This window comes from Triticum aestivum, chromosome 3D (assembly GCF_018294505.1).
Source record: "Triticum aestivum cultivar Chinese Spring chromosome 3D, IWGSC CS RefSeq v2.1, whole genome shotgun sequence".
NCBI classification, from domain to species: Eukaryota; Viridiplantae; Streptophyta; class Magnoliopsida; order Poales; family Poaceae; genus Triticum; species Triticum aestivum.
In genome coordinates, this window is record NC_057802.1 from 520,581,311 (window position 1) to 520,599,468 (window position 18,158).

At 48.7% G+C, this 18,158-nt stretch overlaps 1 protein-coding gene and 1 pseudogene across 1 annotated transcript; both read right to left on the bottom strand.

Moving 5' to 3' along the window:
- Window positions 1-5,527: 5,527 nt before the first annotated feature.
- On the bottom strand, window positions 5,528-6,172 carry LOC123075181 (probable E3 ubiquitin-protein ligase ATL45). The gene has a single exon (XM_044497846.1). It carries the CDS (start codon window positions 6,170-6,172, stop codon window positions 5,528-5,530), a length of 645 nt encoding a protein of 214 aa, XP_044353781.1.
- Window positions 6,173-8,111: 1,939 nt separating this feature from the next.
- Window positions 8,112-10,359, bottom strand: LOC123080167 (probable CCR4-associated factor 1 homolog 11; annotated as a pseudogene).
- Window positions 10,360-18,158: the final 7,799 nt, after the last annotated feature.

The window sequence follows — 18,158 nt, forward strand, 5'->3', positions numbered from 1 at the left end:
ACTTAGTTACTTTTCCGATGCCACTGTTACAATTACTACAAAACTGCTACTGTTACCTTTGCCACCGTTACCGTTATTTCCATACTACTTTGCTACTAAATACTTTGCTGCAGATATTAAGTTATCCAGGTGTGGTTGAATTGACAACTCAACTGCTAATACTTGAGACTATTCTTTGGCTCCCCTTGTGTCGAATCAATAAATTTGGGTTGAATACTCTACCCTCGAAAACTGTTGCGATCCCCTATACTTGTGGGTTATCAATGGCAACAATACAATACGTGCCTTGCTGCCCCTATTGTCACTGGGAAAGGACACCGCAAGATTGAACCCAAAGCTAAGCACTTCTCCCATTGCAAGAAAGATCAATCTAGTAGGCCAAAGTAAACCGATAATTCGAAGAGACTTGCAAAGATATCAAATCATGCATATGAGAATTCAGAGAAGAACCAAATATTATTCATAGATAATCTTGATCATAAATCCACAATTCATCGGATCTCGGCAAACACACTGCAAAAAGTATTACATCGAATAGATCTCCAAGAACATCGAGGAGAACTTTGTATTGAGAACCAAAGAGAGAGAGGAAGCCATCTAGCTAATAACTATGGACCCAAAGGTGTGTGGTGTACTACTCACGCTTCATCAGAGAGGCTATGGTGTTGATGTAGAAGCCCTCCATGATCGATTCCCCCTCCGGCAGATCGCCGGAAAAGGCCCCAAGATGGGATCTCATGGGTACAAAAGGTTGCGGCGGTGGAAAAGCGGTTTCGTGGCTGCCCCTGATGTTTTTAGGGTATAAGAGTATATATAGGCGAAAGAAGTACGCTGGTGAAGCTACGAGGGGCCCACGAGGGTGGGGGCACGCCTACCCCCTGGGCGTGCCCTCCTGCCTCGTGGCCGCCTCGTTGCGTCTCCGACTTCATCTCCAAGTCTCCTGGTTTGCTTTCGGTCCAAGAAAGATCATCGCGAAGGTTTCATTCCGTTTGGTATTCCTTTTCTGCAAAACACTGAAATAGGCAAAAAATAGAAACTGGCACTGGGCCTTCGGTTAATAGGTTAGTCCCAAAAATAATATAAAAGAGCATATTAAAGCCCATTAAACATCCAAAACAGATAATATAATAGCATGGAACAATAAAAAATTATAGATAGGTTGGAGACGTATCAGTGCCTCTCTTCCTCTCCCACTCACCACCCAAAAGCCAGGTCCATTCTCTCCAACTTCAAACACCCAAGCGACCAAGCCCTCTCCAAGCGACCAAGTGAAGATGCAGTACAACGGGCCAACCTTCCTCCGTCCGCCTGTCGTGCCGGAGCTGCGCTACCCACCGGGCGTGCTCGTGGAGAGGGAGCTCTGTGTGTGGGCTACTTCAAGGTGGAGGGGGCCGTCGAGCTCGCCCGCGCCTTCCTCGGAGTCGGCTATGCCCACCTCCCACGGGGCTCGCCTAGGATGTTCACCCTCAACGAGGTTCGTGGCCGCGGCGGCATCCTCCTACTGCTCACGGTCACGTTCACAACCCGTTTGACACGCGCGAGCTCCTCGGCCAAGTCTTTTGGTGCGGCTGCGAGTCCATCTTCTTCATGTTGTACAACATCTTCACCAACTACGAGACCATCTTCCCCACTCCAGGCCAGATGCACTCCCTTCCCTACGACGAGGAGGAGTAGGAGGTGTGAAGTTGAAGACGGTGTTGAAGGGGCGTGCGGCCAAGGTGGAAGAAGGAGGTCAACATGAAGATGTTCAAGAAGGGGTGCGAGCCCGGAGTCAAGCTCGTCATGTTTTAGTTTTATCATTTTTATTTTGTTGCTTTTTCTATGTCGTGTGTGCCGTGTCGTGTCGTGTCGTGTCCGTGAACTTATGGGTTATGGGTACCTATCTATGTAAGGGTACGGTGTGTTGCATCTTATCTATCCAAGTTATTATGTGTGTTAAAAATGTCCATGCCCAAACATATCATTTCTTTCCTAAACCAAGTCATGAACTAACATGCAAATTTATTCCCTTTAAATCCTAAACCAAGTGCCACTATAACCAAAATCATGTGGCAGTGCAAACATACGTTTCCAACCCTCCAAAATTTCAGTGCAAAACAAAGGAAAACCACTCTCACGCGTGTGCAAACATTTAGTACAAACAAACGGTCTCACTATGTATACCTTCCTTCCCTACCCATGTCAAAGTCTTTCCATCTGTCCTAGTGGTTACTAGCGTAGCCCTAAACACCACAAACCCATGCGGTCCTGGGTTCGAGTCCCCAGCTGCACCAATTTTTTGTGCATTTTCCACCCTTCATTTTTTTAGAAAAATTATTTTTTCTCAATGTAATGCCCTTAAAAAATGTTCATTAATTTTGGCACCAGGTGTAAACCTCTACCAGAGCTGAGGCACATTTTCCATGACATTTTGGTCTTTGATTTAAATCACGGTGTATTTGAATTGGAGTAATTGAATTGCTATTAAATATTTAACAGCTTCAAAAAAATTTCTAACTTAATTTTTTGGCTCTGCAATAATTCAATTAGCTTCCACAAAAAGTTTCAGCATTATGATTTACTGCCTAAATTAAAACAGAACAGAAAATAGAAAAACACGCAAGAGAACCCCCGAATGGACCTAATTGGATGCAGTTGGCCCATTAGTCTAGCCGGCACTTGGCTCTACGCTCTGAATTTGTCCCATAGAGAAACCTTTTTTTTACAGAAAGCCAGTGCAGAGAGCTGCATTTCATTGATCGAAAATTTCTGAATTCCTCATTTCTTCTCCCTTTTTTCACCTCTTCTCATTTTTTTTCAACATTTAAACAACTTCATTTTGGGCCAAATTCATAATTATGAAATGCATCTCATAATTCATAATTCAGAAATGCAGCTCTCTGCTCAACAGAGGAACAATGTTGGTCACTTCTTCTCTCTTTTTTTCAACATTTAAACAACTTTTAAACTAGGTGAATTTCTCATACAATTTCAAGCTTACAATTTCCTCCATAATTCATGCCTTTCCATCAATTTCAACATTACAACCAGTGCAATTACCATACCTACAAATGCCAAAAAGTAACTGCAAATGGGTATTGGTATTTGTGCTTGATCTTCAAGCTTCCTAACCTTCTTCTTCAACATCCTAAGCTCAACAGCTAGCTCTCTGTCAGTGCGTGCTTCGCCCTCCATCTCTTCTTCCGGAGCTCGTGCTGCGGCCACTGCCGTTCGTGGCAGCATGCACAATCATTCTTCATGCTCTTCTTGCAGTTCATTCATCAGAGTCTTGGCCAGAGCATCGACCCAAAGAAAGAAGCATTTCACCTGCATGAACGCCAAACAGATCAACCCATTGCTCAAAGATCCCAACCATGAAAATGGTGCAATTGCCCCGATTCTTACCCCATTCTCGCTGCACACGTAGAACGGACAATTCTGGTTCCTCGATGTGTGAGAAACCCTCCGATCAACGCCCGCTCGACACCACGGACAGACGAAGACAGGCATGTCGACACGTGCCCGGCTCTGCATCCGCGAGGTGGCGTGGGAGCTTGAGGAAGACATGGAGCTCGGAGCCGAAGGGGATCTCAACGCTGTCGCGCCCTCCACAGCTAGCTTCCCACCGCCGCTCTCTCTCTCTCTCTCGCCGTCGTCACCGCCGTGCTCTCTGTCGCCGTGGTCACCGCCGCTGTCTGTCGCCCGCTTATATAGCACACCCGCAACGGCTCTCTACTCAATGACTCTCTGCTGGGTCCCACAAGCCACGCGTGCAACGATCTGATCGTCTAGGGCGTCTCTGTCGCCTGGTCCCACATGTAAGGGCCGAGTCAAAAGGTTGACCTGACGGAGATGGCAGAGTTCACAGAACGAGTTGGTGCGCACGGACTAGGGGCAAAACTGAGCACGATTCACATCTGAGGGTAAAACTGAGCACACGGACACCACTGAGGGCAAAAGGATAATTAACCCTTTTTATTATGTAGTTGCACAGTAGTTCTTTATCTATCTATGCTATGAACTATGTAAAATATCTATGTATCGTTTTTATCTATGCTATGAACTATATGTATCGTTTATTATCTATGTAAAAATATCTATACACCGTAGTCCAGAGTGTTTGTGCGAGAGCGCGCGTGCAGCATTTTAGCGCGGCTACTGGAGCTACGCGCGTGTGCTAAATTTACCACGGCCGCTGAAGCCAGCGCTCCCCGCCGCGCTGCAAACTGAATTTTAGCGCGCCGCGCGTTGGGCGGTTGTTGGAGATGCTCTTATTAGGCCCGCTAAGAGCATCTCCAACTGGCGCTAGAAATAAGCCGCACGCTGAAAAAACTGCATTATTGCACGCTCGGGGCCGAAACGAGCGCTCCAGCGGGCGCCCAATAATCGCGCGTGCGGTAAAATTGGTTCAGCACGCAGAGAAAAATGGCATCACGCGCTGTATTTGTTGCGCTCGCTAGACAACGACGACTCGCGCGCGACTTCACCAACAGCTAGATATGAGAGACCTCCAGGTGCTGCCGCCGCCGCCTGCACCTTCTCCATTCGCTCCGGTGACCCGTCGGCGCTTCGCCGTCTATCCTCAGGCGTCGTCGCTGCTTCCTCCACCTCCTCTCCTTATCGGAGAAACATGCATCATGGTTAGCTATTTTTCGCTTCAAATTCCACGCACTTCATGTTATTTCCTAAGAGCAAGTATAATAGGATGATGTAACACTACTAGGAAATACCTTATAGATAGATGCTTAGCAGTAGCGCGGTATAGCAAGCAGGCACTGTTGCTATTTAGCAGGAGCGCGGGCCCAAAAACGGTGCTACAGGTACACGTTAGTTGCGGCGTGGGTCTGGTAGGCTGCGCTACTACTATGTGCCCCCCACTATGTCCTTGGGGCTGGCCACAGTAGTAGCACAGGCCACGGAACACGCGCTACCAATAACTATGTAGCAGTAGCGCGGTCATTAGTACCGACGCCTGCAGGTGTTCGGTCAATTGCCATTGAGCTTATTTTCAAACGCTATATCGTTTTTTAGAGTACAAAGGATGGCGAGCTACTCGACTGTGGAGGGTGAGTAACTGTGCGATGCGTGGTTGGCCGTATCCGCGAATTTCATAGGTAGGAGTAGAGTGGGGACCTTATGACAGCAAGTGCATGAAACGTTTCAGGCATGAAAGCACATTGTGCCCTATGACATGTACATAATTCAAGAACGCAAGGTGAGGTCGTTATTGTATCGCTGGAACACTATCCTGACCGGCATCACCAAGTTTTATGACTTGGTTCGTTAGCTAGAGGCAGGATGGCTATTGCACGCGGCAGAGGATGAGATCGTAAGTTTTGCTTTCTCTTGCTTAACTTGTTGATTGATTTATTCACTTAATGTTTGAGCTTGGATTGTTGTGATATACAAAAGACAATGTGCAGTTACACGCTTCTGACGTCAAAAGCCTCACTCGCAGGTCGCAGCGTGCTACCAGTAATTACTAACACTGATGTAGTACATTCACGTCTTTGAGTTCTCTGCGCTCAGTTATCTCTCATCACCAGTGTCATACCATTTGGGCCGGCAATGGCGCCAAGAGGTTGCACCGGCAGACCGGGCACGTCGAGTGCTGCTGGAGCCACGGGTCGACGCACTGCTGGTGGAACATGTGCAGGCACACCGACAGCCGCTTCACCGCGTCCCCCTTCTCCACCTCCACGAGGCAGACCGCGCACTCCGACCCGCCGCTGCCCTCCGGCTGCTCGTACGCCAGGATGTCATACGCCGGCGCCACCCGCGCGCCGCCATGCACCGGTGGCTCCCGAGCCAGCACGGGCATGCGACTCGGTGTCTGGTCCAGAAACTGCGGCAGAGCGCTGCCGCCGCCGCCGCTTCCGCGCCGTAGCCCGGCGCGCGCGCACCAGCACGGAAGGCAGAGAAGCCGGCACGCGCCACGGAGTGCCCCGGGGACGGAGGCCAGGCACCGACGCACCGCCGGCAGCGAGAAGGTGAAGCAGCACAAGAGCATGCACACACCGGCGATGAAGGTGATCCAGATAATGATTAAGAACGAGAACGCGACGATGGAGCCCATGCTGTTGGGCCTCCGCACCTGGTCGATGAAAATGCTGACCATCACGGCCGTCCTGTAGATGCTGGTGGTGTACATCAGGGTCCGCGTGAACGCGAGGATGAAGCAATCCATGGACATGGCCTCTCGTGTATTGAACTCTTGATTTGACCGTAGAACTGGCTAGCTAATTAAGCCACTCTCGTGAAGTCTTCATCGCCCAAGAATTCGAATGCCTACAATACAGACGAAGCAAGCAACGAGCAACGAGCCAATGAGCCAACCATAGGAAGAATCGAGGAAGAGATAACTAATAACCGAGCGGTTGTTGTTGCATCGTCCGATTAAATTTGCATACTTTAATATGTATGTATGTAAAAATATTCCATGTATACGTACTCGCTTACATGTGTTAGATACTCTGCTCTTCGTTCAGATAGCTTCCTACTACTCTGAAGATACAGTGTGCATAAAACTGATAGCTTCCTAGGTCTATACCCAGGAACTGTGGGTGCAAATCTCGCCAATGCTACTTCTCGCCTATTGCCAGAAATCCTTCGGTCTCGCCATTGGCGCTCCACTAAATGTGCCGGCCCAACACAGTAGATCCCGTAGCAGGTTGAGGAAGGTTCTATGCACCGGTTTGGGGTGGTTCTAGAACCTTCCGTGTTTCATCTTCTTCTTTTTGTTTCTATCAGTTTTTCTTTGGTTTTTTTCTTCTTCTTTTCTTTCTTTTTTCTGTGTTTCAGTACATGTCTACTTTATGCAACACAAGTTGTACATTTTTGTGTACATCAGAAATATTATTTTAGTACACATTGAACATTTTTCAATTATATGATTAATATTTTTTGACATGCACCTTTTTAATATTTTTTGAATATGTGTTGAGCATTTTTCAGATGCACAGTGATACTTTTTTTTGGAATGATAGGTACCATTTTTTAAACTACTCAATCATTTCTTTGAAATATATCTTTTTCAACATTTTTTTGAATAAGTGTTGAGCATTTTTTAGATACACAGTGATACATTTTTTTGAATGATAAGGAACTTTTTTCAAATTACTCAATCATTTTTAAGCTGTTACGGACATCATCTGAAATGCGGGAATATTTTTAAAATATAACATACCTCTTTTGAATGGTATGAAATATTTTTTGAAGTACGCAGACTTATTTTTTACACTATAAAAATATTTCACATAGATCTTTTTGAAATGAACACTTTTTAAATGTTACATGCATTTTTTCAGTGATATCAACATATTTTATTACTACGCTAACATTTTTTACATTGCATTAACATTTTTCAAGTTCACGGTTTTACATTTTAAAATGTATGGGCCCCGACCTCGCAGAGGCTTGGACCCGTGAACGGTTGATGACCACCACAGAGACGTCCGTGCAGCAACTGCGTCGCCTCGATGGGGAACTCGTCAAGATTGGGGACACCTCTGTCACCGTCGACAGGGGCAAGGGTCGGCATTGGCCGAGGTAGCCCTTTGCAGGAGGAAGCAGAGCGGCTTCTTGGCGAGCAGCAGGTGGCGGCCAGGCGGGGCTGCCGGGTCCCCGTGCCCTTTCGCCAGTGGAGGTGCCGCCGCCCAACCCGGGCAAGAGTACGAGGTTACCGTCCGCTACAAATTATTTTAATTTTTTGGTTGAACGGACAAAATATCATTCGGTTTCTATAAAATATATCAAATTTATGTCCGTTTGCATGAGTTATGCCATCTTCGCATGAATTATGTCTGAATCTATTTGTATTACAGACGAAGGTTTACGATAAGCATTGGATGGCCGGCTCTACGTATCACTTTTCGCAGACACGTCCACAGACAAATACTATATCCGGCGTTGGACATGCACTGAGAAAATACACACAATAGAATATAGTGATTGTATTTGCGTAGAAGGTACATGATTGACGGTTGTTTATACATATAATACTCAAGTAAGTATATTCACACAAAAAATACTCAAGTAAGTATTGCGAATTATTACGACAAAATACACGCATTACTAAAAGAACCCTTGACTGGAAGTTCTAAATACTACCACTAAAAGGATTTTTATTTTTTTTTTGCGATGAGAAAAACAAACGCTTGACCTATATAAAACTGTAGTAGTAACAATCTTCTGAACTACTAGTACCAATGATCGACGCAAGTGCGCAATATATTTAACCGCTGGGCGGCATGAGTCCGTTGCACATTGGAATTCTTGACCAACGACGTTGCTCGTGTGTGATTCTGATCGACAACTAATGCTGCAGGCCCTGAAGCAGGCCTCGGAACCTCTCCACGTTGCCGCCCCAACTACCCTTGCTTCAAAATACTGAAGGCCAGAAGCGCGCGCACGCCGGCGGCGCCTGCGAGGCGAGGGCTACCCCACGGCGGATGGATGCGCAGGTTAGCGGCGATGAGGTCCAGCCCCACCGGCATGCCCGGGCAGCCGGCCGCCATGGTGGCAACGTCGAAGACCTGCTGGCCGAGGTAGTGCCGCATGGCGCCGAGGAACCCGGCCACGTCGTTCGGCAGCGGGGCGCCGCCCATGACAATCTTGAGGAGGTACGCCACGTGGTAGGCACCGGCGTGGGTGATCCACGACAGCGGCCGCCCGTGTCCGGCGCCGATGAGGCCGGAGCCCATGAGCAGCAAGCCGAGCACGTAGGCGTCGACGCCCTAGTTGCGGAGCGTGTCGAGGTCGAGGCCGCGGCGGGCGAGGTGTAGTCGAGGGCCTTGTCGTCGTGCGGGTCGGCGAGGCGGCAGAAGTCGCGGAGGTTGAACTCCCAGGCTACCTGCTGGCCTTGGTGGTCGCAGACGGCCATGCCGACCTGGAGCGGCTTTAGGTTGTCTACGTTGGCCTTCATGAGCGCGAGCGATGCTCAACTGTCAGGCTGCTGAGTTCCTGTCCGGCGGCGTGGACGAGTCCCGGGTAGTGCACGTCCACAGCAATGTAGCGGGCGCACGCGGCGAAGCTCTCGAGGTAGCCCCACTCTTCGTTGAAGTTCCCCGCCCACACAGGGCGCACCTGGACCGCCAACTGCGGCTGTACCGGCGGCAGGGGAACCGCGTGGTAAGCAAACGGCGGGGCCTGCACCTGCACGGGAAACATGTGATTGAACTTGAAGCGCGGCGGCGGCGGCGGAAACATGGCGAACGTGCCGGCGGCCGGGTTCACGGCGATGCGTCCACGGTGCATATCTCGATCTCTCGATCGCTTGTTGTTGTTAGATTAGAGATCTCTTGTTGTAATTGTGTTGCTATAAGCGGTGCAGAGGCGTATATAAAAGGAGGGTGCCGAGCTGGGCTCGGACAAGAAAGGGAGATGTAGTCGGACTCGGACACAGGATTGATTTTCGAGTCAAATATGGTATCATCTGTTTAGGTGCAATTATACGCTCATAGTTTTTTTTTAAAACAAGGCAAAAAATTTCATTATCTCTACTCCTAATGGACGACTTGGTGAATAGTCCGCACGGTTAATTTTCGCTGGTTTATTTTCGTCATACTCCCACCGCCTTTTTTTTTCATCATCGCACCACCTCTGCCTTACTCGATCGAAAAAAACCGTTGCAAACAAAACCCCTGGGATCGATCCCTCGTTCACACAGCTGATCGATCTCCGCCGCCGCCCGACACAGCAGATCGATCTCCGCCGCCGCCCGATCGCACGCCCGAACCACCCCTACGCCCAGACCGCGGCGGATCCATCCCTATGCCGCGCCGCGGCGGATCCATCCCTTCGCCGTCGCACTTGCAGGAGGCGGCGGTCTGCTGTTGGATCGGGCGAGGACACGGGGCCGCGATCCCACGGCGCCGTCGTTGTGGCCGCGCATCACACCAGCGACCAAAAAACCTAAACCTATCGCCCGCTCCCTCACGCCCCTGTTGCTCCCTCCTCGATCCCGATCTGGATCGAGGGGACGAGGAGCTCCTGCCTCCCCAACGGCCGGCCTCCTCCTCGCCCCGCCGCTGCGTCCGGCGCCACCACGGCCTCTGGAGCCAGGGAAGCCATGGCCTGAGCTCGGCCTCGAGGTCCCTGCCGCCGTCTCCTGCAGCTTCTGCCCCGCCGCCTCACCGCCCGAGCTCGCCGCCGCACCAACCTCGGCGCCGCACCGCTGCCGGCTCTGGCGCGGATCTGGGCATGGCAGCGCGAAGTGGCCGTTTCTCTGGCTCGATCTGCTGCTACGGTGTCCAGGCGGCCGGAAGGAGATGGTCGGTGGTTGGAGGGGCTGTAGGCGCGCTGGTCTTACACGGTGAGGGCGGAGCACCCAGCCCGTAGGCTCATCCCCTTCTCCGATCCACTCTGGCGGCGGACATCGTTGGTACGTTGCGCTTGTGTCACCTCTCATGAATTTTTTTCTGGTTTGATTCCCCATGTCTCACGGGTGTGTGGTATGCAGTCAAGGCATCGGTTCATGTGGTTTCCTGATGCTGGCATATGTAGGTTTACCGCTGGATTCAAGTCTAGAAATGTTTTATTTTCTTAAAATTGATTTATCATATGCTTTCATGATTTCATCAGGAAAGAGATGCAGACGAGAGGAAGAGAGCCTCCCCCAAGCTCTGTCTAGGCGATGCACGGGCGACGGCCACCCTTCCTGTTATTGCCTCCATGGCTGGCTGCTCATCCCCAGGAACCTCCTCCCCTCTCACGTGCGCCACACTCTGGGATTAAGGTCTGCTCCTTGGCTGACATTTGCGCAGACCGATTCTCTGGTTTCTCTCCACCGAAGAATCAAAGAAACAAGCAAGCTGATGTCTAACATATTCGTTTCGTAATAGTTGGAACACAGGTATCTAGGGCAGGGCGTGGTCACATTGCAGGCAGCGAGGAGCAGCGCAAAGTTGTCTTGGCTGTGCCCTGCATCGAGGAGGAACACAGGTATTTACAAATCGAGGAGGAAAACATGTAGTTTTCTGTATTTTTCTGTTTGTTATTTTGTAACTTTATGCTTCACCTGTCCTGAATTATACGTATACTCATGTTGTCAGATACATAGGTATACAGATACATAGCTATGGAAGATACAATTTACTGATACATATCTGAATGTTATAGCTATAAAGATACCTGATTGTTATAGCTGAATGTAACAAAGAAAGTGGTATGGATGAATGGTGTCGTTTCTTTACCCATGCTGTGGTTGAAATCGTTGTTTGGTTCCCAGGTTGAACAAATCCGACATCTGTAAATCATCGATGTTTTTCTGGAAGTAGTACAGTAGGTTTAAGATTGGGCGATGATTCATTCATTCGACTGCCAGGTGATCAGAATTACTGCTTTGTTTATTACTCAACAATGTCGGACACTGGTTTCTCTAAATATCTTTTACAAGTACAGTTTCTACTTTTTTCTGCAGAAATACTACATGGTAGTCTTGAAGTAAATACCAATTATGTGATCCGATATGTTGTTTCAGAACAATAGACCATCAATATTATTTTCGCCTCGGGTTCTAGAGGAGGACAGCTAATTAAGAGAAAACTTCGGTGGGATAGAGACAGAAGTTTGCTATATTTCACAATACCCAAACAGAATTTCATTGCTGATTCTTCTCCCCTGAACTTTGCTCATGCCAATTACATTTTGTAGACCCTTTTTAAGGAAACTGCTTCGTTTACACCATCCCATTGGCATGTCTATTAGCAGTAATGAAACTCAAACGAACACTTCTAGGCTAGATATTATTGAGGTGTTGTGTACGTTGGTCCTTTTTATAGATCTTGCCATCTTTGTTTGCCAGGTGATCAGTCATTTAAAGTATTTGAGAAACTTGAAGGGAAGCACATGGCAAAGCCATAATTACCTTTTAGTTATATTTCAAGTTGTAGGAAAGTTGGAATCAATCTGGAAAGCATCTTTCTATTGCAGATATTTTATTAGTGGCTTGAAGACTTACACTCTGTTTGATGTTACAGAAATAGTGAGGTTATGCCACAATGCTGATAGACTTGGTACTTGTAGGATGGAGAGGAGAAAACTGAAAAGGATGTTGATATGAGGAATCCAAGGAAGTGGAAGAGGAAGAAAGTTCTGATGATGGTGATAATTAGGTTAGTACCTTAGAACTTTATATGCACTGAGGTTTTCTTTGGGGGTAGAAAATTGGGTTTTAAAAGGTTCATCATTTTGGTAAAATTGTGTATTGTATGTGTGCTCCTTCACATCAACAAATATGAAATGGATAGACCAGTTGATGCATAACTTAGTTGTCATCCATATTGTCAAGTTTAACTTATATATTCTCGCTCTGCAGAATATCAAGTTTGACGACGATGATGATTGGAACCAAGAGGAGGAAGTACGTAAGTTTCCATCTATTCATATGGATGTTATCCTCGATGTACTGTGACCAAATATGTAATGCCTGGTTTGGTTTAATTATTTTCTTGTGTATCACTAGATAATCAGTTAACAAGTGTTGGCCATGGTGCATTGATCTTATTTAGTTGTGGTTTTGTATGCCTCCCCCAGCTGCCGCTAAAACCCACCAAAGAATTAGCAAGAAAATTGATGGTGGGAGCTAGCAATGCCGGCAGTGCCTCCTTTAGGATTACAAAATCGTTAATCCTATCTTCGCTTGCATGTGACTGATGGTGATGCTACACAAGTTCTGAAGGCAGTGCCCTCCCCTTCAGCAGGTAACAAGGATATATTAAAAACATTTTAACTTTCTGACATATTAGTTCAACATTTTTTGCATAGTACCTAGCAAAATCAGAAAGTGCACAAACAGATCTCATCAATATTTTGTGTTTTGCTTGTTCAGTCTTTTGAGGTAACTTCTATTGTGTATTCCATTCTCTTCAGGAGATCTTGCTGGTTCTGCATGGCACAACTGGATTAAATATGCTACAGCAAGCGAAGGAGTTCAACGATGTAATTGCCACTCTGCTGTTCTGATGCTTGATTCATCAGATATGTTTCTATTGGATACTAATAATGAGGGACTTTCTTGGCTTCATACCAGGTTGTTGGAATCAAAGGATTCATCCTAACGAAATTAGACAGGACTGCTCGTGTTGGCTGTGTGGTACGGGCGATTTCCAGTCCTTTATTGTAACAGTTACAAAATCCAGTCCTGGATCTTAAATAAACGACAACTAAACTTGCTGACCTGAATCCTGTCTCAGGTGAGTGTTAATAGACGAACTTGGAGTTCCAGCCAAGTTTGTTGGCGTCGGCGAAGGGGTGAAGATCTCCAACCTTTTGATGCAGAAGCATTTGTTGAAGCCATTTTCCCATAAATTTGACCCAGTTATTAGCGTTTCTCATGTAACAAGATTTTGGCTAACATGCTACTCCCTCCGTTTCTAAATATATGTCTTTTTAGGAATTCTAATATGGACTACATACGAAGAAAAATGAGTGAATCTACACTCTAGAATATGTCTACATTCATCCGTATGTAGTCCATATTCAAATCACTAAAAAGACCTATATTTAGGAATGGAGGGAGTAGAACTTGGTAGAAGCAATTATTTCAACAATTACAGTTTTTTTGGTTCAGTCGTCGACTCATCTGCCTGACTTGTTTCTGTCGTTGATCCTAACTATTCATACAGAAACAGAAGCAAGTATTTGTGATATTATATGTTTCTTGTGATTAAGCTCAAGGCACGTTGCAGATACATTGAGCAAGAGTACTAACAGAGAAGAGGAATTTTTCTTTTCAGACTAGCATGATACAAGAATATTTCATTAATAGTCATACATTCATAACATATATCTTGAATCATAAATACTTCCACGTTCGATTTTGAGTCCTAAGAAAAAAGATCCTCATGTGAAACTTCTTAAGATGAAAGTACTTCCATGTTGGATCTTTTTTCTTAATTAGGTGATATCATTTGATACCATGCTTGATTTGTACTACTACTTAAAAATTAGCTTTCTTGCAGTCGTGGTTGATTTGCAGGTGCAGTCAACTGAGACATGGACTCTCGATTGAACAATAATTTTGTGCAACTATGTCAACATCTAGACCATACATTTTTAACAGGTCATGAAGAGCATCACGTGTGCTATTTTCTGGCATAAAGCCTGATCTTAATGCTCATAAAACAAAAAAGAAAGACTGTACATATAGAAAATGGATATATACAAACATGAAAAAAATATAGTTTATATAAAAGCAGTGGATGTTAGAACATCACACCAATGAAAAGCACTGTACATACAGAACTATTTCAGGCTAAGCTGGTTTTGACAACAAAATTTGTCGCCCGTAGCAATGCACGGCCATTTGGCTAGATGAGGCGTTGGGAGGGGATCAGTGTGGAGAGAGGGGCGATTAGCGGAGGACTCCTACTTGGCAGTCCATGGGAGGTATGGTGCGACAGAAAGGGGTCGTGATGGCGAAGATGAGGTGGGTGTCGTACGGTTTGAAAGGAGAGCACAATAGCGAGAAATGTCCTGCTACGGCAGAAAACCGAGCGGGAAGGGGAGGGTCCGGCAAGAAAAGAGAAATGTGCGTTGTGGGGGCCGGGTTTTTGTCGGACCGCGTGTTGGACATAACATGACGGATAGTCAAGATTGTTGGGCAAATAAGCCACGGCGACGAGCCAGACGCGACCAGCGCATGTAGGGGCGCGAGCTGGGCGTGTCGGGCGCGTCGGGTCCGCGGCATGTGTGTGCGTGCGTGTGGTGCACGGGGTGCCCGTGCAAGTGTACACCGTAGGCGTGCGTGTGTGTGTGCGCTCTGTTGGCGAGAATAGGGGGGTGTGTGGAGTTGGTCCAGGGCGGGCTCGCCGCGACCCGGACGTGTGCGTGCATGTTGGGCGCGGGCAGAGCGGGCCGGACCAGGCGCTCCGCGTGGACGGGGACGTGGGGTGCGCGCCCAGACGTGGCCCAGGATATAAGACCCCCCCTAGACGTTGTAACAGGTGTGGGCTGAGTTCGTGCTCAGGGAAAATAGAAAAGCGCCGTTCGTGGCGGCAGTGGCGTTCGTGCGCCGGCAAACCTCGCTGTGCTTCGTGTCTCCTTCTTCTTCTTTATGTCGTTCGAGCGCAGCAAGCAGAGAGAGTGAGAGAGGCAGCAGCTAGGGCTAGCTAGGGTTTAGGGTTTGGTTCCAACAATTGGCATCAGAGCCACATTGCGGGAGGTGATCACCGGCGATGTCGCTCGTCCCGTACGCCGGCGGGTCGAGGAGCTCGCTGCCAACGCCGGTCCTGATGCTCACTGGTGATAATTACACCACGTGGGCAATCAAGGTCGAGGCCAATCTCGACGCCGCTGGGCTGTGGGAGACGGTGGTGCTGCTGAAGGACGCGACCGCGGTGGTGATCGCCAAGAAGGAAGCCGGCGTGGGCGTGCCTGCTCGGGGCACTGGCGGAGGATCTCCTACTGCAGTTAGCGTCCAAGAGGACGGCGGCGCAGGTCTGGGCCAGCCTGAAGGCGCGATTCATCGACGCGGATCGAGTCCGGGCGGCGCGGCTGGGCACTCTCCGGGGTGAGTTCGAGTTGCTGCGCATGGCGGAGGCTGACACGCTGGATTAGTTCGCCGGCAAACTCGGTGGTATGGCGGCGCGCTTCCCCGGGCTCGGGTCGACACTGGAAGATGCCGCGTTGGTGAAGAAATTGCTCGACTCCATGTCGGATCGCCTGTACGCGGCGGTGGCCGGAATCGAGCAGTTCTGCGACGTGTCCACCATGGCGTTCGAGGAGGTGCTGGGTCGCCTGAAGGCCTTCGACGAGTGGCTATGGCGAGGCGGACAAGTGGACGGCGAGCGTGCGGACGACCAGCTCATGTATACGGCGGGGCAGTGGCGGGCACGGGAGCGGCAGCAGGACGACGCTCGGGTCGACGACGACGGGTGGAGCGTGGCGTCGGGCTACGGTGGCAACAGACGTGGCCGCTGCTACAAGTGCGGTGAGTGCAGTCATTTCAAACGTGACTGCCCTCAGCTGCGGAAGGCGCCGGCGGCGGAGCAAGCGCTGTTGGTGGACGTCGGCGTCGAAGACGAAGGCCTGCTTTGAGCCATGGCTTAGGGGGTGAGTGTTGGGCAAATAAGCCGTGGCGACGAGCCGGACGCGACCAGCGCGTGTATGGGCGCGAGCTGGGCGTGTCGGGCGCGTTGGGTCCGCGGCGTGTGTGTGCGTGTGTGCGTGCGTGTGGTGCACGGGGTGCCCGTGCAAGTGTACACCGTAGGCGTGCATTTGTATGCTCTCTGTTGGCGAGAATAGGGGGTGCGTAGAGTTGGTCCAGGGCGGGCTCGCTGCGACCCGGACATGTGCATGCATGTCGGGCGCGGGCAAAGCGGGCCAGACCAGGCGCTCTGCGTGGGCGGGGACGTGGGGTGCGCGCCTAGACGTGGCCCAGGGTATAAGACCCCTCCCCTCCTAGACATTGTAACAGGCGTGGGCTGAGTTCGTGCTCAGGGAAAACAGAAAATGCCGTTCGTGGCGGCGGTGGCCTTCGTGCGCCGGCAAACCTCGCTGTGCCTCGTGTCTCCTTCTTCTTTCTGTCGTTCGAGCGCAACAAGCAGAGAGAGTGAGAGAGGCAGCAACTAGGGCTGGCTAGGGTTTAGGGTTTGTTCCAACAAAGACAACTACATTTGTCCCCCACATATGGAGTGGATTTGTGGGAGTCCGGACTATCCAGATGGTTGGATTTGGAGGAGCCTACTAGGTGCTTGTTTGATGTGTGAACATGCACTGACATATGAGGGAGAAATAAACTTCAAACTTTGAGACGACCTTAATTATTTGTTTGATTTATTTATATGCATTGTAGCCCGTAGCAACGCACAGGCATTTTACTAGTATGCTCATAGTAGAAGGCAACATCCGGCCGGCCCCTCGTCGCCGCTGTCTTTTTTTTTTAAATTCCTATGAACGTACACACGCACATCCTACCCTATAAGCACTTTCAAAAGACTGAGCCGGTATATCATTTTGAGATTTACGAAGTCGCCGTAGCGCCTCGTCGTCAACGAAAACGTCTGCTCCCACTAAAAGCGCATCGCCGGAAATCCTGAATTAAATCCAGGAATAATGCCAGCACTAGAACTTGAACCCTGGTGGGCTGGGGATACCACTGTCCCTCTAACCATCGAATCATAGGTTGGTTCGCGTGGGTACCGCATGTTATTTATTTTTAAATAAAAACAGACCCTCTTTATTAGATAGTAACTAAACTTACATCATCGACCAGTACAGGGAAAATTTCAGAGGGGGCTTCTTCAAGCCAGCTACTACATAATGGACCTCTAGTCATCCTTGCTAGCTCATGGGCTGCTCTATTAGCATCTCTAAAATAGTGCTGCAATAAAATATTGGGAATATCACAAGCAATATGATAGCAGTCATAAAAAACTGCCGCTGCTACACCTGGGGATCGTCCTCCATTGTTCATCACCTCTATTGCCTCCATATTATCCGAGGTTACAACCAGCTTATTACAACCTAGATTTTGTGCCAATTGGAGCCCAAACTTAAGAGCTTGAGCTTCCGCGGATAGAGCATCAATGCATAAATCCAGTTTACAATTTTCTCCTGCAATAAAGTTTCCGTGTGAGTCCCTAATAATCGCCCCTGCTGAGCCCATCATGGAATCATGACCATATGCATCATCAATATTAAGTTCCACAAACCCCGGTGGTGGCCGAGACCATCCATCCTTTTTTATGCTCGCCTTTGAAGATATTGCAATCGCATAGTTTGCAGCAAGGACACGGATTGCAGATGCAATTTGAATCGGGGTTTGAGTCCTCTCTCCGTGAACAAACTTAGTTTCTTTGCACCATAGTCGATCAATCGAGGGAAATTGTGTCATTGTGTGCAGACGGTACGGTGATCGGCAGCATGCCCGGCTCTCCCCGTCACTACAGGAAAAACACACGTTGCCTAGTACGATACAGTAAGCCGAGTGCTAAACCACGTGCTCACAGTTTATGTCCACTTAAACCAAGTATGCCCTTAAGGACACACGACGAACGTACATTACTCGGCTTTCATAGGCGCACGCCCTAAACCCAGTGCGCCGGCACTCGACTTAAACAAAATACACGGCATACACTAACATAAGGACGCAGTCATATGGCAGAAAAAGGAACCTTACGTGTTTTTTAGATAGTAGAGAAAAATCGAGTGGGTTGGATGACGTAGGAACGGGGTGG